The 27,205-nt window shown below is 38.7% G+C and overlaps 1 protein-coding gene and 1 long non-coding RNA gene across 4 annotated transcripts in view; one reads left to right on the forward strand and one right to left on the reverse strand.

Annotated features, from left to right (window-relative positions):
- LOC141362158 (uncharacterized) overlaps nt 1-27,205 on the reverse strand; it is a 270,438-nt gene that overhangs the window by 37,469 nt on the left and 205,764 nt on the right. The window lies entirely within an intron of this gene.
- On the forward strand, nt 1,099-21,161 carry LOC129426346 (uncharacterized). 3 transcript variants are annotated; one of them, XM_055182600.2, is made up of 12 exons: nt 1,099-1,284; nt 1,381-1,498; nt 1,654-1,953; nt 2,260-2,350; nt 2,435-2,551; nt 2,651-2,726; nt 3,155-3,412; nt 13,633-13,778; nt 18,274-18,371; nt 18,629-18,775; nt 19,817-20,028; nt 20,295-21,161. In XM_055182600.2, exons 3-12 carry the CDS (start codon nt 1,673-1,675, stop codon nt 20,510-20,512), a joined length of 1,644 nt encoding a protein of 547 aa, XP_055038575.2. In that variant the 5' UTR covers nt 1,099-1,284; nt 1,381-1,498; nt 1,654-1,672; the 3' UTR covers nt 20,513-21,161. The 3 variants fall into 3 exon arrangements, with proteins under 3 accessions (XP_055038575.2, XP_055038574.2, XP_055038576.2); XM_055182599.2 differs by having other exon boundaries at nt 1,100-1,284; nt 20,292-21,161; XM_055182601.2 differs by lacking the exon at nt 18,629-18,775 and having other exon boundaries at nt 1,101-1,284; nt 20,292-21,161.

Genomic DNA, 27,205 nt, shown 5'->3' on the forward strand with positions numbered 1-27,205 from the left:
TCCCAAATGTAGCTTTTTAATATTTGGATGGTTATGAAGTTGAGTATTACAGTTCGTTGTTTACAAAAAAAACCAAACATGCATTCAAATCTTTTCAGTAAAACTCAGTCACCCATTTAAATATTTTAAATTGTTGTTAAAGTTGCAGCTATAATGAACCCACTTATTTAAATACTGTTACAGTGTTAGTCCAAGCTAAAGATCATTTTACATTTCATACAATAAGAAGTGTTAATCATATTCTTAATTTCTTTGTTTTTGTTTCCTTATTTTCACAAAACAAAAAAAAAACATAAGAATACAGTTAAATCACCAGACCCATAAGCAGTATCAGTAAGATCTAACCATCTAAAGAGGCAGATGCGCATTGCATCTGCTACAAAATTTAATCGCAAATCGAATCGCAATCGCAATTCTTGGCAGAAAAGGCGCAATTAGATTTTTTCCCTAAATCGCACAGCCCTACTTAAGTCTGTGTCATTAATGTTCAAACAACCCAAGACAAAGAGAAAATCCCTTCTGTAGCTCTAAAAAAAATCATATTTAATTTATACAAAGACTTTACCTAATGTGCAACTTTGTTCTTTTTTATAAATGTTTGTAATTTCTTAATTTGTTACTAAATGTTTCCCACCCCTTTTTTGCTGATCTGAAAAATTATCAGATCTGTGCCTCAAAAACCGTAATGTGATCTGAACCATGAGTTTTGTGATTCGTCACACCCCTATTTTGTAATGTTCTGGGCTATCCTCCATGTCTTTTTCAAAATGCTAAGAGGGGCCAGAATTTAGAAATTAACTGAAGTACCTTAAAGGCAGATTTTTACATACACAGTCAACCATGTCAGAATTGTTAGGCGAATTAGCACTTAGTATAAAAGTTATTGTTTCCCTGTGATGTGTCTTGAGTGTGGCTCAGGCGAGCTGTGCCGTGCTATGCTTCAACACACAATTCTGTGTCGTGTCACGCTGAACATTTTCCTGTTTTGTATGTTAAAGTCTTAAATTTTTATTTTAGAGGACTTAAAAAGGTCTTAAAAGTCATTAAATTTGCTGTTAAAAATGTGCAGATACCCTGTCAGATGGTGGATGTGGGGAGTTAAACCGAACGGTTTGAGCATCACAGATCAACTCCACTGGCCAGTCCTCAACAAAGTGATGATGAATGTTCATTTTCTGATATCATCAACCATTCTGGTGATATGTCATGGAGTCCAGGAGAGGAGATGTTGAGTGAGCCCTCTGAGGAGGAACCAGAAGAGCTGGAATCTCTCAGTGACCCAAAGTAAAAACCTTTTTATTCATGGAAAATGTTTCTGATTGTGTATCAAAAAAATGTCATAGTCAGAATTAATGTGTGTTTTCCTTTTCTTGTTTTCAGTGCTGTTGACAAGTTCATTGTTTGCCAGAGGCAGTTGCTGACCTTGTTCACGGTTTGCCCTGTATGCTGTGGGGAAACCCAGGGACACCCGGAAGGAACATTTATAAAAGTCAAGCAGGTAATGTCTTATTTGTCAACTGTCTATGTATGAGGAGCTGAATTATAGTCTGTGAATGCACAGTATGTATATTAATTATTTGTGTCTTAACTATACAGTTTTTTACTGGCTCATCTTAAAGCTGCTTGAGTATTAAATCTTCTCTCATCTTTCAGGCCTGCAAAACTTGTGGTTATGAGGCGTTACTGGCAAAACCAAGAGAAGGTGCATCGAAACATGCCTGCCTGCAACCTTTTACTCAGCGGTGCCATCCACTTCTCAGGTTGCATGGCTACTCAGACAATCAGGATGCTGAAGCTGTTTGGACTGCAGTGCATAAGTCCCGGCACTTTTTTCCACCATCAGCGCTTATACACTATCCCTACCATCATGCAGGCCTGGAGGAATGAGCAGAGGGGGATCATCAGGGAGTTGAAGGAGACTGGGGGTGGATTGATCTTGTCTGGTGACTGCAGGTACACTGAAAAAAATAATTTCTGGACATCGATTGCACAGAATTAAATTATAATTATATTTCTTAAAATAAAATGAACATAAATTAAAATTCATTTAATTTTAAGAAAACACGATTCAATCATGTTGAACTGGTGTACATAATTAAATAATGTAAATCCAAAAGTTTAAGAAAAATTATTTTAAGAAAACCTAATTCAATCATGCGCAACTAGAGATTGTTTTCAGTGTAGAATGGTTCAGCTGACGTCACTGATGTTGAACAGGTCAATTTGTTTTTGCATTAACCTCTAAATGTACGTTCTTAGATCAGATTCTCCTGGACACTGTGCGAAATATGGTAGCTACTCCTTGATTGAGGATCGAATTAACAAAGTTTTGGATGTTCAGCTTGTCCAAGTACGTTGATGTCACACAGAAATCTTGTGTCTGATTTGGTTACGGATATTACTGTTACTGTTCAGTAATCAGTTGGTATTACAGAGCTCAGAAGTCCCAAGCAGCTCTTGGTGTGAGCTAGAGGGTCTAAAGCGGAGTATGCAGTTCCTAATGGACCAAGACATGCAAGTGTCTGCTCTGATAACAGACAGAAATCGGCAGGTAATGATGCTAGGAGAGATCTAAAGCTGATCAGCATTGAAAGGCACAGTATCACTCAAAATCAATTCTAAATTCTTTAAAAATCTATTTGTGTTTTAGGTGGCCAAGTGGGTGCGTGAAGAAATGTGTTCAGAAGGAACAAGGCATTTCTTTGATGTCTGGCATATTGGTAAAAGTATGTATTGTGATGTGGGTAGTTCTACATATCAAACTTTTTTGTAGTTAAAGGAGCATTTCACCAGTGGAAACATTAATCTTTATTAAAGTGGATTATATTTGTAGTCGAAATGTAACATAATTGTCGAATTTGGTGCCTATTTGACAGAGAAAATTTGTGTTTGTAGTCTCACCCCCTCTACAAAGATATAGGACTTCCTTCTTTCAATGATGCAAAATGATGATTTTTACATCATTGAAAGAAGGAAGTGCAACACTGAAATCCATATTTCTCCTGTCTCAGGGGAAACAGAGGGAATGATGCACGACCATTCAAAAACATGACTGGGGTTCTAACTATACAAAGTTTAATGCAAATGGGTGAAGTGTCCCTTTAAATTCACTTTCCTAAAAATTAGTTTGCTCTGTTTGTCTGCTCTGGAACAGGTATACAGAAAGCACTGGATGCAGCTGCAAAAGAGAGGAACTGTGAAGATCTCAAGCTGTGGAGGCCAGCCATTATCAACCATCTTTATTGGACTGCAGCTTCCACCCATACAGGAGATCCAGATGAGATGGAGGCAAAATTGCAGAGTATGATAAATCATGCACAGGACATACATGAACACAGCACTCCTGCATTTACCAGCTGCGCACATCCACCGTTGGAAGGAGAGGCAAGAGACAGGGAGTGGCTGGAACCAGGTAAAATATAATAGCCTATGTTAAAAGATGTAAAATGTTTTGAGGCTAAACTTTTTTCAGTGCTTGCAGACCTGCCAACCATTTTGCGTAGCAGGTACTCATTTTGACCTCAAAGTACAGTGATACGATTTGTCTCTCTAAACTATGCAAAAACCTGGTGACGCCTCTGTCGCGCGAAGTACTCAAAACAAGCAACAGAAATAGTGAGGGAATCCACCTGACATCCGAGTGAAGCGGATTAAATGTCAATAAAAAAAAAATAATTGTCAATAAAATAAAACGTCATATACAAACCACATCAAATAAAGTTTTATACATGGAGAATATCTCGTGTCTCGAGCGCCCACGTGATAGGTGCCTATGCCTTTCTGTACTGTACTGTAAACAAAGCTACAATAAATTAAAGACAGACAGACAGTAACGAGCACTACTGTCACAGTTATGGTTGAATTTAAAGCAGTGTTAACTCTAAACTTTATGATATTGCTAAGAAGTTTACGTTCGCGCCGCTTAAAATGCGTCTCGAGGGTAACATTGCGTAAGAGTACATACAGACAAATAGCAGCAGACCGAAAATATATTTTAGTGACTGAGGGTGAAGCACTGGCCCGATCGGGCAAGTGACAATAGGATTTACTGGCCCGAGCTTCTCTCACACTAGCCCCGGGCAACCGGGCAGTCCCTTATGTCGAGCCCTGCGTAGTATTTTCTCATTTGAGGTTACGCGCCCACGTCACGTTGCTGTGCGTGTGGTCATAAAGCTTAACATTTGTTCACGCACCGCAGTTTTAAGTTAAGTGATTTTAAGCCGTTGACAACAGTGCTATATGCGCTATATACCTGTTTCTGTTTAAGAGGAGCGTGCAAGCCGTGTATCCGCTTCTCATTAAGCTTGTGAGTATTTTGCTGTTGTATTAGCCTTAAATGCATACACGCGTCAAAATTCCCATCTTTTGCAAGTCTCTTCATAAACACGAACATTTAGGTCTTAAGAGAATGTAAACAACTAAAACAGAAAACGCATGTGTTAACAGTATATTAGATCCAGACTTCAGTCTAAAAGGGGAAGTTACCTAGTTTTAATCCTGTCTGTCACTCTTGTTAATCAAACAGCATTGAGAGAAAATCGCTCACTGCTCTTAACTAAATCACTTTTCTACCTTTAATAAGATTTGTACGTCGAATTGTACACAAGTTTGATTCGAGTTGCTCGTTCAGGGTTTATATTCATATACTGTATTATTAGAGCTTTGACTGTGATCAGAACAAACCCTGAATTATGTTTATGTGTACTACTAAATAATAATAAAAATACAAATTTCTGTAACACTGTTGAGTTGTGCTACACTGCTGATGCAGCTTGCCATGCATTCGGAAGTAAATGATGATGGAGATTAATCTTAAAGTATATTTATTAACTTGCTGCGGTTGACACAGCAGTAGGGCCAGGCTCGGGTCGCGGCGGTGGCGGCTAGTGGTGGCGCTTCCGGCGTCTGGCTCATTTTGAGGCATCTAGTAGTGGCACTTCCGCGCGGCAGTGGCAGCTAGTGGTGGCGCTTCCGGCGTCTGGCTCATTTTGGGGCGTCTGGTGGTGGCGCTTGGGGCATCTGACTTGTCTTGTTTGTGGCGCCTCCGGCATCTTGGGGCGGCTGGTCGTGGCGCTTCCGGCGTCGGACTCGTCTTGGGGCGGCTGGTGGTGGCACCGTGACTTTTTGAGGCAGCTGACAATTTTTGTGTCATTTAGGGGTAGCACCGCGTCGTATATTTGTACCAGCTGTTTACGCGGTTTTTGTGCTGTCATAATGTTTGCGTGCTGGCTGTCAGTCGGCCATGTGTGAGTGTGTTGTCATGATTGTGCGCGCACGCTGGCTGACAGTCGTTTATAGGTGCGGGCATTTCGAGATGCCACGGTTACTCTTGAGATGCCACCACTCTGCCCCTCGGAATAGAAATAATAGAATTCTAGTTTTCTCACTTTGTTCATCTTATCTTATTATTTTAGCGGGCAGACTGAGAAACACGTGGCTAAAATATTTCTAATTTATTTAAACAGTATTTTAAAACCAGGAAGCCCCCCTCTTTTACTAATCTTACAGTATTGCAATTCTCTTGTCTACCGGTCCGGTAGGTGCCCCCAAGCACAAACGAGAAACACCGCCTATGCTTTTACTTATTGTGCCCCCTGCGAGTTGTTGGTTGTCAATTTTATTTTTAAATATCTTTTTTTCTGCAGATTAAACTAAGTAATACGGAAAAGTTATGAAATCATTTTCAGTTTTAGTTTAACCCTTCTATTTGAATTTAGTTTTTACACATCATTTAAATATTTTAATTCATAATTTTTCGGAAGGGCACGGATAATGGCTTTAAAACGAATAATGAATTCATCCGAATAACAGAAAAAATATTCGGCCAGACATAATCACGTGTTTACTGGAACAGCGCTAAATTATACACCCCTTAAAGCATGTATAATATGTGTGTGAAGTGAATGAGTGCAATCTATAAAATTACATGGATGACATTTTCTGCGTGTCCCTTAGAAACGCGAGCTGTTTTGGAATTAGTTTTAAAACGCTGCTTATATCAAACTTCTTTTAACCCAACTGTAAAAATGAGCCTTTTAGTTTTTTTTTTATTATTATTTAATTACACAAGACCAGAAAACCTTGATAAAATGCTGCACTCTGATAATAAAATATTCGTTAATAACTCCGTGTCTCCTTGACTTCGGTCACAGATGATCTTATAGTTAAAGCAAGCTTCATTGTCAATCTAGGTGAATATACAATAAATAAGTAAATAGATAAAAATATGAAAATGTAACATTTTAAAAGCAAAATTTAAACTGAAGATTATGACATGAATTACAATTAACATAAAAAATAAAGTAGGTAAAAAACAACTGAAACATTTGAATTAAATCTTTCTAATTGCCTTATTGTTTAAAATAATTTTGCTTGTTTTGAACTAAGTCAAAACTGACTTTAAAATAATAGAGCATACTGTTATTTGAAATTTTAAACGAATATCTGATTATTTATTAATTTAGATGAAAATTAATAAGGAAGTTTTTTTAAACAATTCGTTCTGTTCGCGCAAACGCTGTAGGCTATGGACATAGTTAATAATGAGCTCAGCAAGTTTGTAGTAATGCTTATTATGCTTTCGTAAATTTGTTTTTGAACTATTCTGTCAGTGCACGTACTTGCGTGTCTGTGTGTTGCGTTTCGGATCTGTCAGTCAGCGCGAGTCTTGTCGATCTTAATAACTTTTTAACTTAAAACTTATCTCTCTTAATAACTCTTTAAACATCAAGCAAGTCCTGCATTTTATTTTATTTATTTCCTGCATGTTTTTAAACCGAAACCAAGATGTCAGACATGACACGCATCTTAGTATTAATCATTTCACTCTCAGAAAACGTATGTTTAATTAATAGATGTTTAAGTATTTGAATCGCTAAACGAGGGATTAATGTTGGCTACTTATTTTTTCTGAAAACATCCCACTCATTTAGACAGAATGGGTCACATATGTAACTGTGCTGAAAGACACAATAAACGCTTAAAGGTGATTGTTACAGATAAAAATACAGATACAAATACTGACTCCGCTGCACACCCCTACAATAGATTACTTTACAATAAATTAAATCAAGACAATAAAATATATAATGTATACTCTATATGCAGTAAAATACATACAATCACAAAATAGAAAATTTTATAAAGTGTACAGTTGCTCAATAAACAGTATGAACGAGGAAAACAGTGCACAATGAGTAGCCTATAGTAACAAGAAATTCGAAAATAACAGGAATGTCACTGTAATAACTAATTGTTATATGATTCTGTGCCGGTATAATTACATATAGTTACATTATTTTAATATTTTATATATTCTGTTTATTCATATGACACACACATGCACATCGTGGTGGTGGAGAATGAGAATGTTTCACTTACAGTACATAAAGTGACAAATACCAAGCATTAGTACACATAATGCTCTTTTTGCAACAAATCAATTGTGGATATGAAACATATCTTGGTTGTTTGGTCTGATAAACAAACTGTGACGTTTTTCTTTTACTTATTCTTTTAAAAAGTTTTACATTCACAACACAATAACTAAAAAGATTCATTCAAAATTTATTTTGAACATTTATTCACATTAAGATCACAGGTGTTAATGTACAGTGCTGCACTGCTGGCCCTGGGGTACATGTGAATCTCCACCCTGTGTGGTCAAAGACAAGTAATAACAGTATGGTATTTTTTATTTGAGAAACCTTATATCAGAACTTGATATAGTCTTGGCGCCGGCGTTTCCCGTTTGTGCTTGGGGGCACCTACCGGTAGACAAGAGAATTGCAATACTGTAATAATTGGTAAAAGAGGGGGTTTCCTAGTTTTAAAATACTGTTTAAATAAATTAGAAACATTTTAGCCACGTGCTTCTCAGTCTGCCCGCTAAAATAATAAGATGAACAAAGTGAAAAAACTAGAATTCTATTATTTCTATTCCGTTGGGCAGAGTGGTGGCATCTCAAGAGTAACCGTGGCATCTCGAAATGCCCGCACCTATAAACGACTGTCAGCCAGCGTGCGCGCACACACACGCACCTCGCGTGAATTAAATGAACGCCAGCAAAATGCCATAGTGCCAAGAGTTGTGGCACCTAGTTCCCCATAGTTCCCGAGGCATCTCGAAATGGCCAACTGACAGCCAGCACGACAGCACAAAGACTGCGTAAAACAGCTGGTACAAATATATGACGCTGAAGTGCCATCCCTAAATGACACAAAAACTGTCAGCTGCCTCAAAAAGTCACGGTGCCACCACTAGCTGCCTCAAAATGAGTCCGATGCCGGAAGTGCCACGATTAGCTGCCTTAAGATGCCGGAGGTGCCACAAACAAAATAAGTCAGATGCCTCAAGTGCCACTACTAGATGCCTCAAAATGAGCCAGATGCCGGAGGTGCCACTGCTGGCTGCCACTGCCGCGATTTGAGCTTGCTTTCTCTCTGACACAGCATTCTCACGCAGGACCGGATTAACAAATTCTGGGCCCCTGGGCACAAAGACATCATAGGCCCCTCCTATCCCTCTTCCTATCAACTCCAGAGGCGGACACTGGGCTACTTAATTTTCTTTTATGTAGAAAGTAAAAATACTTTAAGTATTCGTATTTTATCAGTGTTTTTCTTTGAAAACATACATTCCTAAGCATATTATCTTAATTTTTACTCCACTACATTTCATAATTTCAAGTTTTTGGTTTGTATTTAATCTTTAAGTACATTAAACATCTAGTTTTTTAAGTAAAAACAAAAAAGTACTTTCGTACTTTTACTCCAGAAAAGTAAAAGTACACAATATTTATGTAATTAGGTATTAAATCAATTTTAATATACAATATGAAAAGAATACACAGTATAATTCTATGCCTTAGAATGTACTTGTTTGGATTTCGTTTTTTATTATTGCCATTTGCGAAAACAAGTCAAAAAAGTCTTAGGCAGGGGCGTTGCTAGACATAAAGCTCTACTGGGGCACAGGCCCCCCATTTTTTGCTGACTTTTTTTGAAAGCCTGCTGTGTGCAAGAAGTGTGCAACACTTCTAAACAATGTCTTTTGCTTAACCCACTATTCTACAGTGCAACAGTTACTGCGAAAGATACATATACAAGTTTATACAACAGTTCTTTCTGGTTCTCGAATCTGATTGGCTAAGACCCGTGCGATATTGTGCTGATATCGGCACTGTAACCGCTTCACCTTTCGTATCATTCTGCCACCTAGTGAATGGAGGTCCTAAGCAGGCTCATCTCTGAATGGAAAAACACAGACGCCCTGTTTTGAATCACTCTCCGTTTGTCTCATTAGTTTACTAGCTCATAAATCAGTCTGTGAATCCCCAATCGGAAGTTATTCCGTCAAAGATCAGCGCTCTTGGATGTTACGTTACAGTTAATGGGAGAAATGTCTTGTCACATCGTGTGGATTATTAACACTTGGAAAGAGGAATATAAACACTCGTTTTTTTTCTGGAGCTATATTTCTTATCAGAACGCGAAAACACCGTGAAACTGCAGGTAAGCACCGCAGCTTTTAAATGTGGACATTGATCATTTACTTTATCGTGACCTGACTATTAAAACATGTTATGAGATATGGCCACTGGTATATTTATAAGCAGCATGCAAAAACATATCTCTGACACTTATAAAATACCGTTTTATATAGTACTGACCAGAACAAAGTTTAATAATAATAATCGAGTGCTCGTATCACGTTAAGAATAAATGAGAAAGCAATAGTAACGTTATACAAGTAGTTTTATTAACTTTTACCTCGCGCCAAAACAATAACAACACAAAAGACACTAAATATGAATTAAAAAACAAGTAATAGTTTGATCATGACACCAAATACTGAAAATTTGATCTCATTTTGACGATCATAAACAAACAATGCCAACATGAGAGCCAGGGTATCTGTCACGATCGGGGAACACGAGAAGACAGGAAAACCCAAACGCAGACTTAAATAAACAATACTTTAATAAACAGGAACAAACGGAACAAAAACACCCACGAGGGGGTAAACATGACAATGATAAACACGAGAACTAACTAACTAACATTAACACTGGGAAACGCTAACTACATAAACTTACACAAGAGACTTGGAACAGAGAGTAAACACCGGGACCTGGAAAGGGAACAGAGAATACACACTAGAGACTTTCAGGGAACACAGAAGAATACCAACGCACGGAGGACAGGACAGAAGGGTATTAAATAGGGAATTCTAAACAACAAACACCTGAAGCTAATCAAACATAAGGGAGCGGGAAACAATTCACGAACCCTGAGAGAAACGTGGACCGCGAAAGGGCATGTCACACAACTCTCTCAGGGCAGACACGTACTGTCACAACCTAATCTCTCAAACTCGGATAAGACAAGATTTAGAGAGATCAGGTCATGACAGTATCTCTTTCAGAGATGTAGCCCAGAGATGGCGGTGGTCAGCGGGGCGAGTGAACACTGATGTCCGCTCATGCTTTGGTTCTCATTCGTACCGAATCTCACTAAGCAAACGTTCAAACAGGCGCTATCTTTACTAATCGACTGCAGATTTAAATATAATACATATACATTCTCGACTGAACTAATCTTAAAACTACACTTTGTGACCAAGAAACGGTAATATAAAGTAACGGCTTTTCCGTCCATTGAGTTGTTATGAGCTTCAAAGCAGCCGAAAGTTTTACCTGTCATTCTGGTCGCCCTCAAATCCGTGGCGGAAGAAGTAGTTCTCAAACAAAGAGGCTTTTAAAATAACTCTGTTGTTGTTTTCTAGTTTTCGTTTTTCAAACGTGTGCCGTCGAACTGTTGTATAAAAGCAATATCGCTCTCGGAATCGTGTGACACAGCTCCATATCATCACGGCTGTGACTGCCCCCGGCACTCGGCCTGCGGCCTCGTGCCTCTGGCCTAATCACAGCCGTGATGATACAGAGCTATATCACACTCCTACTCGAGCGATATTGCTTAAGTAATCTTCATCATACCTACGATTATTAACATGTTTTTGGAGGCATAAATGGCATAGCATGTTTGGAAATAATGACAGCAGAGAAATATTTTCTACATTATACAATGATAGCAATTTTATCATTTTATGACTGCTATACTAAATAATCTCAGTCATAGTTACTGCTAACTGTTATGTAAGTTAGTGTCCTAGAGTTAAATATTAGTAAACTAAATATTAAATTCATTTGAAAATACAGAACAGTATAACACATACATGTGTTGATTTTCTCAGCAACAATGCAATTCTATAGATTTGACGAATAGTTTCCCTGAGATTTTTCCTCTAATGTTTGATCCCTGACAGGGTGATGATGTAGTTTGTCTTACCTCCCTTAAACTCATCATTTTTCTTCTTCCCTTTCCCTGCTTTGCACAAAACATTTGTGATGTACATCTACAGAAGCCAATAACAGACCTGCCAACCTTTACGCATTTTGCGTAGGAGATACGCATTTAGACACCAAACTACGCTGCTACGATTTGCAACTTCAAAATACGCGAAAAGCCATTGATGGCTTTGAGTTCAACTGTCTGTGCATTTGCGCACTAGGCAACTCGTCTATGGGTGTAACCCCATTGGGCAGCAACCTATTGGTAAAAAACAACGTCGACCAATCATAGCACTAGTTTTAAACTCTTTAAGGCGGAGAGCCGTCAAAACGAATAACGAAAATAACGAATGGTTTTCATCTCTGTCCATCTTCATACTGTGAATTGTTTTACATGGATGATGGTTCTAAACACCGTTTTAAAGGTAAATGGGCAGGCTATGGGAATTGTGAATTGCATCTATTTTAATAAGCCTGCCAACCGGGGCGTGTAGACCCATTTTACTGTTGCACGTGCCACAGTGTAAATCTGTTGTACCCAGTGTCCTATGTTGCTCTCCAAGTTTAAGTTTTTACTTTATTTGCCAGTATATTAATTTACACTGCTAATCGCGGCAAAAACGGAGCTATATGAAAAGTAATTCACACTTGTAAACTCGTTGCAGTCCCACATTAACAGAAAAGACAAACTGGTGCGAGCACGCAGAAATTTATGTCCGCGAGCGGAGTGTCTGTGTTTACTTTTTATAGCACTCAGTCGCTCACTCAGAAGAGCACACGACAGCACGCGAGAAAACATGACAAAACAAAAGTAAGTTTCTAAATAATATCAATCTTATTCTTACTCGATTGTTACTGGCTCCTGTCGATGTACATCCAATTTTTTTGTGCAGAGAAAGGAGCAGAAAGTATAGATGGTGAGGGAGGTAAAACGAACTATATGCTCAGCCAGTCAAAACCAAGTATAGAGCTGTGCATTATTGCTGAGAAAATCAAAACATGTTTGTGTACTCTTCTGTATTGTCAGATATGAAATCACTGTTTAGTTCACTAGATCTACTTTAGGACACTACATAAACAGTTGGTATCACTGCTGAAAAAAACAGTATACCAGCATTTGTTTGGGTGCTGGTGACCATCAGCATAGACCAGCTTAATTCTCATGCTGGTTTGGTGCTGGTTTAGCTGGTGGTCATCAGCATACCAGCACCAGCAAGACCAGCATGTGTTGTGTTTTGGTTCTGTATGCTGGTGACCACCAGCTAAACCAGCACCAAACCAGCATGGGAATGATGCTGGTCTATGCTGTTTTTTTCAGCAGGTTTAGACACTATGCAGATAATATAATCAAATGATCATGCACATATGCTTTTTATTGTAGTAGCTAAGTAATGTTATTGTACATTTTTATAAAAGACTCATTATCATCAGTTCTGTAGAATGCAAATCTGCTAACATGGCATTTATGCCTTAAAACATATTAATACTGTTCATGTTAGGTATGTTAAAGAGAAAGTAGTGGGAGGCCTTTGCCCCAGTGGAGCTTCATGTCAACGTGCCTGCTGGAAAATAAAGCAAGGATATAGCCTGCTATTTGTTGATTCTTTGTTATTTATAATGTCCCATGTATTTAAGACATATGCCATAGGCCAATACAATTTTCAATTATGTTTAAGTTTTGTTTAAGAAGCATATTTTTTGGGATTGCCTTTTCATTAAAATAGTTCTTCATAGCCTACTTTTATGTTAAAAAACTAGATATGGTGGTGAGTGGGAACTATGTGCTTAGTAATAAGTGATAAGTGATCATGTGAACTCAATCACTACTGATCAGCAAATGTGCCTAACATCGCGCTGCGCCGCTGCAGTAAGTTGCTACTCAAAAAAAATTTCCAAGGTTGGCAGGTCTGCAATAATGATCGAGTAATCAAAAAGATTATCATTATTACTTACTTTAGTCTTGTCATGTTTTCATAAGCTCACTCACTCGCGTGGCGTCACCTTTTGAATGCGGTTGTGCGCTGATGAACGCAAAGACGCGCGCGGACATGGCGTCAATTCGACTGCTTCGTTGCTTTTTTACAAGCGTAAATTGGGTAACTACATTGCATATAGACCCGTTTTTGACGCGATTGTCTTTGCAAAGGATTGCACTAGTTAACTGCCCCAGTAAAAGGGGTCTAGTGAAGCCCCTGGTCTTAGGGCAACAATCAAGGGTCTTACTGTAAGAAGTCGTTCGTCTTTTGTGCCCCACAAAGACGGGTCATTTATATTTCCACAGGTTGTGTTGAGCTGTTGGCACTAACCTCTGGGACCGTGTCGCATGAAGCACTGCTTGCTTCAGGTGGTGGCGAGAGACTCTCCGGCGGCTCGGGCTCGCAAGCGGGACTGGTGTCACAATCAGCCTCATTGCTAAGATTACAACAGGTGCCTTCTCTAACGAGCAACTAGCAACCTCCTTTAAAAAAAGCTTCTTTCTCCTCTTTTTTTTTTGCTTTCGTTTAATGTTTCCGGTAGGAATGCGTCGATCCATTATGTTTTCTGGTTTTGCGGTGTAGCTCCATTTTTTTTTTCTTAATTTTGTCAAGAATTGACATTAAACCCGCCCTCCCATACCATTGTATCAATCGTAAAGGGCATGTCTTCTGGTAGAAATTATTCACACTATTTAATTGGTCAACTTGTCACGCTTATACAGTGAGTGTGTAAACATTGGATTGTTGACTTGCACATTTTAATTTATTTTAGTGGCATAAATGCAGATTACATCAAAATAAGTTATTTGTACAAAATGTGTTTTGTATTTGATGTCGTTGTGCAAAAAAAAAATGTAAAAAATGCACGTTACATGACATATCGTCGGGGGCCCCCTGGTGGCCGGAGGCCCCGGGGCAACTGCCCCATTTGCCCATATGGTAATCAGGCCATGTTCTCACGGTCAGAGCAGCTCTACATACATGCAGAGATGAACACACACACACACACACTGATCTACCATAACCCACAGGGGACAAACATTAACGCAAACGCGTTTTACATAGCTTACACTTTGGTGCCCTCTTGTGACCACTCACATGCACAACACAGAACAACTGAGGACATTATAAACATGTTTAACAAACACTTTACAAAAAGGTTGTATTTGTTCAAATTAGTAAATGCATTATGAACAAAAAATGAACATTATATTGTATATAAGCATTCATTAATTCTTGTTTATGTAATTACAGTAATTGATGTTAGTAATTGATGTTGCATTAACTATGCTAACAGGTTCAAATTTGATTTAAATTAAAATGCTAAAATCATATATATATATATGTATGTATATATATATATATGTATATATGTTTTTTTTTTCACCCCTGATGAGTTTGCACCCCTGAAATCATTAAGGTTAGGAATAATATGAGGATGAGTTAATGATAACAGAATGTCATTTGTGGATGAACTATCACCCACTATTTAACAGGAATATAACTATTTAACAGTGTTTGTGCAGACATGCTAAACTTTGGAGAATACAGTATTTAACAATAATAATGTTATTAATCACCATGTTTGGCAAATTTTATTCACATTTATAATTATTTTTAAAGCAGATTATGGCAGGATGGGAAAAAAAGTGAGTGTAATGTGCAGCATGTTACCTTGAAAGTTACCGAGAGGTGTGTGCGCGTGCATGTGTTAAATTAGATGTTAAAAAACCCGTGTTCTGTCCTTTCGGCCGATGCTACTGTACTCAAAAAAAAATTCCAAGGTTGGCAGGTCTGCTATTGTAAGACCATGGTAAATTACTGTGGTTTTACAGAAAACCTGCTATAATTAACCTATGTGTAATTTTAATTTATATTGGTGCTGATTTACAAAACTGGTATTGGTACTATAAAGTTAAAGTAAACCTTTTAGAGAAAAATCACTTGCACTTAATTAATCTGGTCTTCTCCACGAATACAAATACAAGTTGAATCAAGAATCGAGTATAAAAATTGATCCGAGAATCGGAATCGAAAATCGAATCAATTTGATAGCGTATGTGAATCGAAATCGAATCGATATGGAACATCTGAATCGATACCCAGCCCTACTTACTGATCAAAAGGCAGATTTTCAAACAGTAAGTAATAAAAACCACAACTGTAGTAAACTCACACTTTTTGTCAAGGATAACACTAGAACACTTATTTCCATTGTGGTCCTTGTTCATTTCTCTTGTAACAACTGGTACAAAATAATTTTACCTTTGTAATACAAAACCTTTTTTTGAAATATAAGTCACACTTATACACTGTCTTACCACGTAGTGCCATCTAGTGCCCGTAAATAAAAACAGGCACACTGATGATGATTATATTTTTTAAGTTTAACTACCGAAATTTTAAATAATTAGAGACGTTTTTTGTACTGCATGTATAATTAAATGCAGTTAAGAAATATAAATGTATTGTGCTTTAAATCCAGAAAAAGCGAAGCAAACCGTTCACTTGCATTTATAGGTCAGTGCCAGGACGCTGGAACTGACAGGCGGATGACGTTAAAGTGCCGCGAGAGCGAGCCAAAATTACACTTCGTATGATTTCTCGAATTGTTCTCGCGGTACTTTGACGTCATCCGGCTGTCGGTTCTTGCAGCCCTGCATGAAGTCGAACAAGCCTACTGACTGACTCGGCTGGTGAGTAAAATGACGCATGCGTACTCCTCTGTTCCCTGCTACTACAGCGGAAAAGGTAAACAAAACCAATGTGAGGAAATATGGCGGAAGAACAAGCGCTTCCGAGTCTTTATCCCCCTGCTAAAAAGGTAAAGTCCGAAGTATGGAAATATTTTGGATATCGGAAAAATGCACAAGGATCGATAGTCGAGGACGGTTTTCCTATTTGTAAAGAATGTGGCAAGGAAGTAGCTGCGAAACGTGGAAACACGTCCAACATGTTTACCCATTTGCGCCACAATCACTCACTGCAATTTAGCGAAGTACTGGTAAGTTACAATTGCAGTTTTTACACATTTTCAGTTTCCAAACTGCAGGTTTGTATGTTTCTAAACAGCGCGGTCTAATTTACTTTGGTGCTGGGTGTTCGCGTATTTTCCGTGAAAGCAGCAGCAATTTTCTCAATTGTTGTTTACATTAAGTAACAGGGTCAGTGACATTTTAATGAATTTTAGGCACGGTGTGATTCAGTTTCCGTAAAAACTGTTCCAATGGGCGGGACATGTAGGCTATACATATTCATAGATTCATTCCGCGTCCATTCCCTTTGGACGAGTCACTTAAGTGACCACACCCTTAATTATGCCTTAACTTTAATGCTGCGTACACACCAAATGCGAAGCATCGCGTTCCTCTCTCCAGATTAGCTTACTCGTGGGACGCGTTTGAGGCAAATAGCGCATGTTTCACAGCAATCGCGCAGCCCAATTGCGTCATTCCCATCGCCCCACACGAGTTCATGTCTATTCCTGTCTTTGCATTGACTTTGTATGTAATGTACACAAGCAAATTGTTTAATTTGCGATTGGTGTGTACGCCTCATAAGGGTTAATATAATTTAAACAGATGAGTTATAAAAATTCACCCCCCCCACAGCTGTCACGAAGAGCAAAATTAGCTGTATAGACCAAAAACACACCACTTCTGTACCAGGCAGTAAACATATTTATTTTTGCTGTAAAGTTGGGCATTTTAACATGAGGGATCAATAGGATTATTTCGGAGCCAGCCTCTAGTGGCCTTTCGATGAATTGCAGTTTTAGGAGCTAATCACACCAAACACGTTTTAAACTCTTGAAAACCCAAGGCATGCCGCACTGCCTTTTTTGTCACTTTAAAACAGAGCAGTGCAGCGCAGCTTTTTATATTGCTAGGCAACCACCGACGCAGCTGTCCTGTCAGTCAAATATTGAAGTGCGAGTGCCCTTTTGCTGTTAACTGTCATTTTAGCAGAAACTTTAAAAAGAGGACGCTTGCTCTGACCTTGATCGAGGGTGAGTGGTGCACAGACACACAGGAGAGAGTGCAGTCCGGTTGTTCCAAAAACGGTAAACTTCCATCACTACAACGGAAGGCCGCTGTCAATCTTTCAATTGGACAATGGAAAGACGCAAATGATGTCGGGCAAGGTGTTGGGCGCGCATAAACAGCACACATAAAGGGGGTCGCACACAGGACGCGCAGCTCAGCGCCGCGTCTAGGACAACTTGGAGGTATCGTAAACTGGAAGTGCACATTAAATAGCTTGAGCTTAGTCATATAGCAACTACTTCAAAATGCAAAATATACGCCAACAGCCAATGTTAATCGTTAATGAATTGGGGCAAATATGATGTTATTTAATGTTAAACTATGTGAGTGGCGCTCTGTGGCGCGACAGAGATTTGAGCAACTTCCTGAGTCGTAGCTGTGCGGCGCAGACAGGCGCCACCTGTCGGCGCCGATTTGCGTATACTGATAGAAAACAATGTGTTCGATTTTTTTTTTTGCGACCCCCCCTTAAGTCACTTTCCTTGTTGACTTCACGATAGAGTTCGGAAGATTGGTTGGAACAAGCATCTCCAGAAAATTTCGGAGTGAAAATACAATGTAGCAATTGTAAAAATATGAAACTATTGTTTTGTAAAGCTGCTAGGAAACAAGATTTGCTGTGAAACTGAATATGTTTCTATTTAGATTTACACTACTATATATCCAACATTACTGTGAATGTAATCAGTTATTAAGGTTGGAAAACGTTGTTTTGATAATATCTAAACAAATACTATGTGTCTAACACAGTTCAAATGTTTTTTTTATTTCAAAATATATTAAAGGTTCATCATAATTTAGGGTTCCTTGGCATTATGAAGTATGAAAAACTCTTTTGAAGAACATGATTGTTATTATAGTGTATCATAATTGGTTTTAATAAAGTGCTTTTCCTTCTAGAAACCGCTATCAAACAGGGAAAAAGCAGCTCGGCACAGAGCAAGAATAAATGCAAATCCCATCTCCAGAGCCAGATACCTTGCAAGAAGAAGAGAGAGGTAATACTACGCCCTACTAAATAAGCTACATTGTAAAACAGATTTGTCTTATATTGTTTATACTTTTGTACGCGTATTACAATAAATAATGATTGTTAATTAGCTGAGCAAATATAAAATTTTAGTGCAAGTAAATTCAAGTATTGTCCAAGTAGACAGCCAACAGAGAAGATAGAGGATAAGAGGGAAAGAGAGAAAGCATATGGAAGAGTTTTTACAGAAACCTTAACTGTAAACTTTTTCTTTCTTGTTCTTAGTTATGAACAAAGAAAGCGAGAGGGAAAGATAACACATTCACCAATAGCAAAACTCTCTATGACAAGACAGCAAGAATTAAGGCAGAACTGGAGACGATACAAGAAAATTCAAAGAGAGAAGATTCGAACTATAACACCACAGTCCTGGTATATTACCTCTGATTGTCTGGCTATTGTTTGTTTATTTTTGGGGATTGATGTTATTTGGATGTCTGTAGTAATCCAACCTGACAGCATAAAAGGGGTCGCACACCGGCCCCGCAGCTCAGCATCACGTCCACTAACGTCTAGGACAACTCGGAGGTATCGTAAACCGGAAGTGCACATTAAATGGCGCGAGCTTCGTCAGATAGCGTCTACTTCAAAATGCAAAATATACATTAGCAGCCAATGTTAATCGTTAATGATTTGGGACAAATATGATGTTATTTAATGTTACTATGTGAGTGGCACGACAGGGATTTGAGCAACTTCCTAAGTCGTAGCTGGGCGGACAGGTGCCACCTGTCAGCGCAGGTGTGCGTATACTCATACGATTCAATGTGTTGGAGTTTTTTACGGTGCATTGACACACAGCATAAGCGTTAACACTCCCCATTCACTTTTAATGGGTGACGTCATGCGTTGCCGAACTGAATTGTGGATCCGTCGCCGCCACGTCAGTGCCATTGCTCACGGCAGAAGTTGAAAATTTCTCAACTTTTCAAGCGGCAACGCGTGCGTCGGCCAATCAGATTGCCTTATGCAAATAACCTAGGCAGAGCCAGCCAATTACGTTTATGGAAGACTGGAGCATGTGTAGCGGCCACTGTGATTGGCTGTTGGCCACGCTTCAGACAAGCCTTCTGTTAAGCGTTAACACTTATGCGCTGTGTGAATGCACCGTTAGAACGGCGCGGCGCTAGGCTGCGCGTCCTGTGTACGACCCCCTTTAAGAATCACATGTATAGAAAGCACAAGTTTGTTACTATTGTATAGATGGCGTTATACACTTTACAGAGTCACCAGAACATTAATTGAAAATGTTCACTCTTTGTTGTTTTATTCCCTAAATAACTTTTTTATTTGAAACATAAGTATTTGATTGATAATTTATTTTATCTGTAAATATAATAATATACGTATGACTTTATATTTTTATTTTAATAATTATAACATGATTGTTGTGTGATTTTTGTCCTCTTGCAGTGGCCATATTGAGGTGAACTCTCAATGCCAGCAGGAATCCGTTATAAACTCAGCCAGCAGTGAGACAGACTGCAGCTCTGCGACACACGAGAGTCCTGTGAGCAGCTGGATGAAACAAGAACCAAAAAATGAAATAATCGAGTGGGAAAATATGAACTTTGAAGTCCACACTGATGCTGAACAGGACAGCACATTGAGCAATGCCATCTCCAGTATGTTATTATTTATTTTATTATTCACTGAATAGCTTATTAGAGTCTTCAACATTTATTTTCATCAAGATGATACTTGGGTAAACATTTTTTTTAAATATCGTGTTAAAGCCAAGGTGAATAAAAATCTGTGGCTCGAATTGTGATAACTTTGCTTTTATTATTGGGGAGGTGGAGATCTGATGTTATATCCACTGTCATTGTGCCCTTTGTCAAAGTGTCTAACTATCTAACTAAACTTGTGATTATTTCTTTTCTCTCAGCAGCGACGACTCCGGTGGAGAGTTTACTCACCAGTGAGATGCTGACCATCACCAAACAGCATTGTTTGCTGGAATGCAATAAGGTGAAAATCGAAGCCCTAGAGAAACAGGTGCAGGACCTGCAGGAAGATCGCATGTTTCTCCGTACACAGATTGAAAACCTCACCAGCGTTCTTTCTGCTTACGTCCGTGACGGTGTTCATAAAAATCAAGAAACATAAAGGGACAAGAAAGAACTTGTTAGTTGGTTTCTATCTAAAACAAAGTGTGACTTTGTTCTGTCTGCAGTCAACAAGAACATGAATAGACCTTTTTTGGCAAAGTCTGACTAAAAGTCACAGAACAACTTTTTATGGATGAGTCCCTTATGCCCAGGGTTAATGAAAAAGTTATATCATAATGAACCTTATTTTGGGACAACTTTCCCCTGGTTTCCACCTATAAAGCATTATCAAGAACACCATCCCATCAACACTGACCCCATCACAAATCTGCACCATAGCTATAGAGACTATGAGGAAATATTGATCAGCCTTCACTATTAAAGCAGATGTTGTCTTCTGGTGAAATGCTACTGTACAGTACTGCTATCAACGCAAGAACATTGTCTATGGATGTACTTAAGAGGATGCTGTGGTACCTCTGCTGATTGAACAGGGCTGTTGTGTGACTTTCAGACCCTGAAAAAAATAGAAAAACATTACAGTGTTATGTAGTGTGCTTGTTTTTATGATGTTCTGTTTATCTTTGCTCTTACTGTTTTTGTCATTATTACAGTTGCAGTGATTTATGTGTAAAACTACTAGATGTATGACACCATTTATGCAACTGATAATGAAATACTAAAAAAGTAAATGTTGGGTGTTGGAACTTTTTGGGCACAATTTCTTTATTCTTTGTTTTCTGACGAATTGCTTTAAAGCCTATATTTTTACACACAATCCAATTTTACACATTACAACACATTATATATTATACAAATAACATAAATTAGTAGAGAGAAAGGTTACTGGTTATTTAAAAAAAATAAATGAATGCAAAGAATAGCTAGATTGTGATATTAGCTCACTCACCTTCTTTCATGTTGCAAATAACTTATTTGAAATAAGCACAACTAAATTAAAGCTTTATTTCTATAACTATGTGGTTAATAAACATCATTTGTAAACAAAATAGCTACAATAAATGTGCTGCCATACAGTATGTACTGTATATCTATGTAAGCGGCTATAAAAGACATTAAACTCTCCACTAGATTAGTCTTTATTTGCTATAGTTGACATTCATGTAATCGACACTTTCAATAAGCTCTCATTCAGTAACTATTTAATGTCAAAGTTTGTTATGTTGATTTTTTTTGTAACAAGATGGCAGCAATCATCTTCTCATTAGAGGCCAAGCACCGCAATTGTTTCTGTTAGTATTATTATTATTAGAGGCCAAGCCCGAAGGGCACAACTCATTGTGTAGCAAGTGTTTAACTATGGGAATTGTGCAATGTTTAAAAAGTTTCCAAATTAAATTCCAAAAATGGCCATAAGGGGCTTGTCCCCGGAAGCACTACTAGCAGCTATATTTTTACTCGTTTTTGAACTTGCATTACAAATATGTAGTTGTCTTATTAAAGGCGCTCTAAGCGAATCTGTGAGACGTCACTTTTTGTTGATGTTTGAACTGTTTTCAAACAAACGGAGCCTAGCTAACTTTTCCCCCTCCCTTCCGTGCTTTCATGAATGCGACCAACACCCACCCCAAAATCCTTCTTGTCGTTTATTGGCTGGAACACTTTCTTTTGTTTCGTAGTGCTAGGTTTCGCCACTGTGTTTTTATTGCAGTTTGCGAAGCCTGGGCTGTCTACAGAGATTGCGTTTTTTTACAGTTTGATTAGCGGACAGGCAGCAAGCAGATAGTGAGGAGATGTTTGCTGTATGTAACAAAAAATGTTTTATGGTCTAAAACGTGTGAATTCGTTTAGAGCACCTTTAAGTAGTGAGGTTTTATAAATTTGCTTGTTTAAAAAACCCAACAAAATGTGATAGATATCAGACTACACTTGGGAAGCCAGTTTGATTTACAGTATGTCACAAAAGTAAAGGTACATTCACATTATAAGCGACTTTGTCGCTGTGTGTCGCTCATCTCTTTCAAAAGAGGCGTTTCTATATCTGGTTGTCATAAACAAATGAGTAACGTCCACTCCAGTGACTGACGAGAGATGGATGACGTGAACTCCACTGCTTTGTTGTCATTAGTAGTCGCTCCAGAATGTCGCTCATAATTTGCATAGAGTTAAACATTTCTCAACTTTGACGCGCGACTGGACACACGCATCCAGCCATTAACGGTCACTGCCGCTTGTGTCGCGGATGCCGCCGAGCTTCCATTGAAATCAATGAGACAGCGTCGCTCTGCAACCGCTAGTCGCTTACAGACGGGTTCATCGGACGCACGTGATACACGTCTGGATCCGAACTTTACTTCCGGTTTCGTTTTTTTAATGGTCTGATTAGTTGCTAAACTGATCTCTTGAACAGATGCCTCGTCGAAAATATCAAATGTTTTGGTTTCCTAGGTAATCTATGTGTTGTTTTTTTGCTTGTTATATAAATAAACTACGTTTAAAGTACTTTGTGGTTATTTATTATTAGCAGAGTTTACCGGAAGTTACGTGCGGACCGCGACAGCCGCTTGTTTATGTTGTTACTGCTGAAACCATCTATAATGTGAATGTACCTTAGGTATACCCCTCACATTTCAGCAAATGTGTTGGCAATTGGAGTATATCTTCTCAAGGGACAATACTTGTAGAAAATTCCAATGAGATCTTTTAGGACATTGGAAGCTCCTCCCACTAAGGACAGCTGGAGCCTATATGAGCTCAATTAGTGGACTCTTCAATTGTGTTTGGTAGTGCAGCAGTTCACACTCTCCTCTGCTCCTGATCCTTTAGCTGTGTGTAATGTAAGTTTGTTATATTTACCTGATTTTTTTGGAATATATTGTTCTTTGTTTATTATATAATATTGATTTATCTAATTGTTTATTGGTGTTTGTATTTAAGTTAAACAACCACACCACAGCACAACCACAGCTGTGTCACATGAAATCTGTACTGGCATTGGTGAAACAAAATGTTGAAATTCAAATAGCTTCAGCTTCATGGTGTTTTAACTGACACCCAATTCGGGATGCTCTACCTCCAAACTAGCAGAAACTAAGAGTCTTTTACATGGTCCTTTGAGCTGGATAGAGCTTTCCAATGGACCAAGATCTGATAATTAGCCAAAGCCATGTACCACCCCGTCATCAGTCCTCAAGGCAGACTAAACCTCCAGCCTACCTTGAGGATTATGAGAGGACTTTCCCCAAACCCAAGCAACCAAGTAATCTAGTTTCTTCAGTCCCAGCCAAAACTAGTACTGGATATATGGCAGATAATTATTCTGAGCCATGTGACCCTGTTTTAATGGAGATGAAACAGTTGAAGGAGTTTGTCATGGAATTGGGTCAACATGTAAAGCAGATATCAAGTAAAGTTAATTGTATGTGTTCTCCAGGAAGTTCATGGTCATCTGAAGCAATTAGCCCACAGTCAGTACCTTCACCTAAGACATATCCCCCACTTCCTGCTATTACTGTGACTGAGCCAGCTGCAGCATTAGTGCAAGAGCTGCGAGAATGTCTGCAAAAGAGACATAAAGAGCAAGCTATTTCTGGGAGAAATTCACCTCCATGTGTGAGTAGACAGCCTACTTTACCTCCACCTCCTCCCTCTATGATACCAACTCCTCAATCTCAGTCAAGTGTAGATTTGAATGCTCAGCTATTGAACCCATCTCATTGTGATGACAATAATTTTAACCCTTCAGTGTCAAGACCATTACCTTCTAGTCAGAGTTCTCATTTTGCCCATTTATCTGCTATGGATTGAAATGTACATAATTCTGCCAATCAGTTTATGCCCTCCATATTACATGTTCACAATTCCTGGACTGATATGCATTAGCCTTCATCAGCACATCCCCATACTGATAGATCAGTAATGCAGCCGCCATGACCTCCTTGGGCAATACCTCTATTATTTGGCCCAGTATATCCTGGATTCTGGCCACCAAGTTATATGTGAGTTTCAATATGCAGTTTCTGCAGGATAACCAAATGCCTCATGTTCCACAGCCTTTAGGACCGTATGCTGTATTAAGTCCTTAAGTAGATTTGAGACTAAGAGCCCAAATGAATTATGCTGCAAGAACTTCTATAATTGAAGGCCCTTTCTTTCCATATTTTTGTAAAGAGGATCCAAAACAATTCATCGTGTTGAAGATTGATATAAAGAACTTGCTTCCACAGTATGAAACTGAAGAGTACAAGTTTCACATTCTTGAACATTTAAAATTAGATTCAGCACGTAATTTAGCTTTGGCATATTCTCATCACCCTCAGCCATCCAGCAGAAATATGGTCAGCCACATCAACTTGTCCTCACGGAAATTGCTGATATTATTAGCCTTCCTACAGTTAAATCTGGTTACTGCGCATTCGTGCTCTAGTGGGAATGTTACAGTCTTGGGGCCAAGGTGAAGGAGCAGCATAGTTGGCATGTGCTTCATGTGCAGCAGCTATTGAGTAAACTTCCCCCTGAACAAGTTGCTAATTTTGTTCGACATAGTTGAATCACCCAACCAGGAGAATCTTTATGATCTGGTGAGCTTTTCTTCATGACTTCGAGATGAAGCAGGTTGGTGCTGCTAAAAGAAGTTGTGACCAGCCCATGTTGGAAAGACAGCTAACAAGCAGTATCCACCAACTACTACTATTCTTCATGGAGTAAGTACTGACCAAGTGAAAACTGCTTACTGTCCTTCTAACACTAGTCAATGGCCATTTCTCAATACCAAATATAAGAAGTTTGGACTTGCTTCTTCGTAGTTCGGACTCGAAAGAATGAGTCTGAACGAGGATGGGAGGACTGGAGTCCGCTTATATTGCAAATGGAACAGCAAAGTACATGATGTTGTAATTCAGTCTAACCAAAATGTGCAGTCCTGGCTATTCTTATTTTAATGTATTTTTAACGAAACATATGAAATGCAAAAGCCTAATTTGTGGCAACACGTGAATACACTGATTAGCTTTAATGCATATATTATAAAATTATATAAAACACATTTTTTTATTTTTATAAAACCATTTATTTTAATACTACTAAATGATTGTACAACATGAAATAAACACAAGAAAAACATCATGTTAAAGCAAAGTGCAGTAACTTACTACAGTGTTAAGATTATATTAAATAATAAATGTGATTTAAGTTATGCACTGAGATCGCAGAAAATTTCAAAAGGACTTGCTGAGATGAGGCTACCCTCATCGGTGTATACGCCGCTGACCACCCGCTGATTCACTGGAACTCGCATATCCAAAAGGAAATTTTAATATAGGAGCTCTCTTTACCAACTGAACACATTTGAAGTTTATTCATCTATATTCTCGACTAAATAGCTCTTAAAACTACATTTTATGACACGGAAAGATTAATATATTGAACATTGTGTAAGTTTTAAGCTTCATTGCCATTGACCCGAAATGCATTTTGGGAAACTTGGCTGACAGAAGTCCGCACAAGTCACCTCAGGATGCATCCTCGATAAGATGGGCAGATCAAGAACACATCCGAGGATGTTATGTGCACTTGGTTTGATGCGAACTTGGATTTGGAACAGTACTTGGGCCCCCACTGATGACGTTTTACAAGTCCACAAGTACAGACAAGAACGCATATTGAGAAACTGACAATTTTCCAGTTCATATGGAGCAAAATATTTCTGGAAAGCTCTGTCCATTTTGTAAGAGTAATGACCATCATCTGAGTAGATGTCAAGAATTCATCCAGCTTGATCTGGAGACTATTCGGAAGTGGATTAAAAAGAAACAGTGCTACTGGAGATGTGGTAGAGGTCATTGTGCGTCTCAGTGTGATCTGAAGAAAGGTTGTCCTAAATGCAAGGGTAAACATTTGGGAGTTTTACAGTAAGTGAATCAGAAGTCAGATTCTGGTGTTTTCCTACTAAGTCGACCAAGCTGCTCGCCTAAAGTCCTCCTGAAAGTTGTCAAACTGAGTCATAATGGTAAATGTATGGAGACCTATGCTATTTTGAAAAATGGCTCTGAAAGAACAATGCTTTTACCCCAAGGAGCCCAGCGATTAGGATTGAAAGCTACTGCTGAATCACTGGTCCTTAGAACAGTCTACCAAGATACAGAGATCATTAAAGGAGCCAATGTTGATTTCACCATTTCTGCAGTAAATTCTCATAAGAACTTTCAGATTCAAGGAGCCTTTACAGCTCACCGACTAGCACTTACTGAGCAGTCAAATACCATTTCTTGCCTTCTGAGTTCGTTTAGTCATTTACAAGGACTACCACTGGAGAACTTTAGCAAAGTTCAGCCCATGCTTCTGATTGGTGCTGATAATTCTTATCCTCTAGCTCCAGTAGAAAAAGTGTGTTTTGGCCCACACAAGGGACAAGCTGCAGTTCGTACCCCATTAGGATGGGCTCTACGATGGCCAATACCCTTCAATCAGTCAGCTGAGATTGAAACCCAGTGTCTTTTCCTTTCTGGAGCTCTTCCTTCAACTCTGCTACAACAGGATGTGGAACAGTTATGGCACGTGGATGTGTTCCCCTATAGGAGTGAGAAGGCCAATATCAGTTCTAAACAAGATCAGTATGCCCTAAACCAGTGGTTCTCAAACTGGGGGCCGGGAGATGGTGCCAGGGGGGCCCCAGTTGTATGACATTTTATAAAATACATTCATTTATCATGAATTCTGTGTAATTAAACCTAAAAAAAATAAGGCTACTAACCAACAGCACTACTTTGTATAACTTAATATGTTTTGTTTA

Source organism: Misgurnus anguillicaudatus, chromosome 25 (genome assembly GCF_027580225.2).
Source record: "Misgurnus anguillicaudatus chromosome 25, ASM2758022v2, whole genome shotgun sequence".
In the NCBI taxonomy this organism is placed as follows: Eukaryota; Metazoa; Chordata; class Actinopteri; order Cypriniformes; family Cobitidae; genus Misgurnus; species Misgurnus anguillicaudatus.

Coding starts and splice junctions, on each gene's coding strand:
- LOC129426346 (XM_055182599.2), top strand. CDS start 1,673: ATGAGGCGTTACTGGCAAAACCAAGAGAAGGTGCATCGAAACATGCCT. Junction 2,552..2,650: donor TAACAGACAGAAATCGGCAG/GTAATGATGCTA, acceptor TTTGTGTTTTAG/GTGGCCAAGTGGGTGCGTGA. Junction 20,029..20,291: donor ATTGAGCAATGCCATCTCCA/GTATGTTATTAT, acceptor CTTTTCTCTCAG/CAGCGACGACTCCGGTGGAG.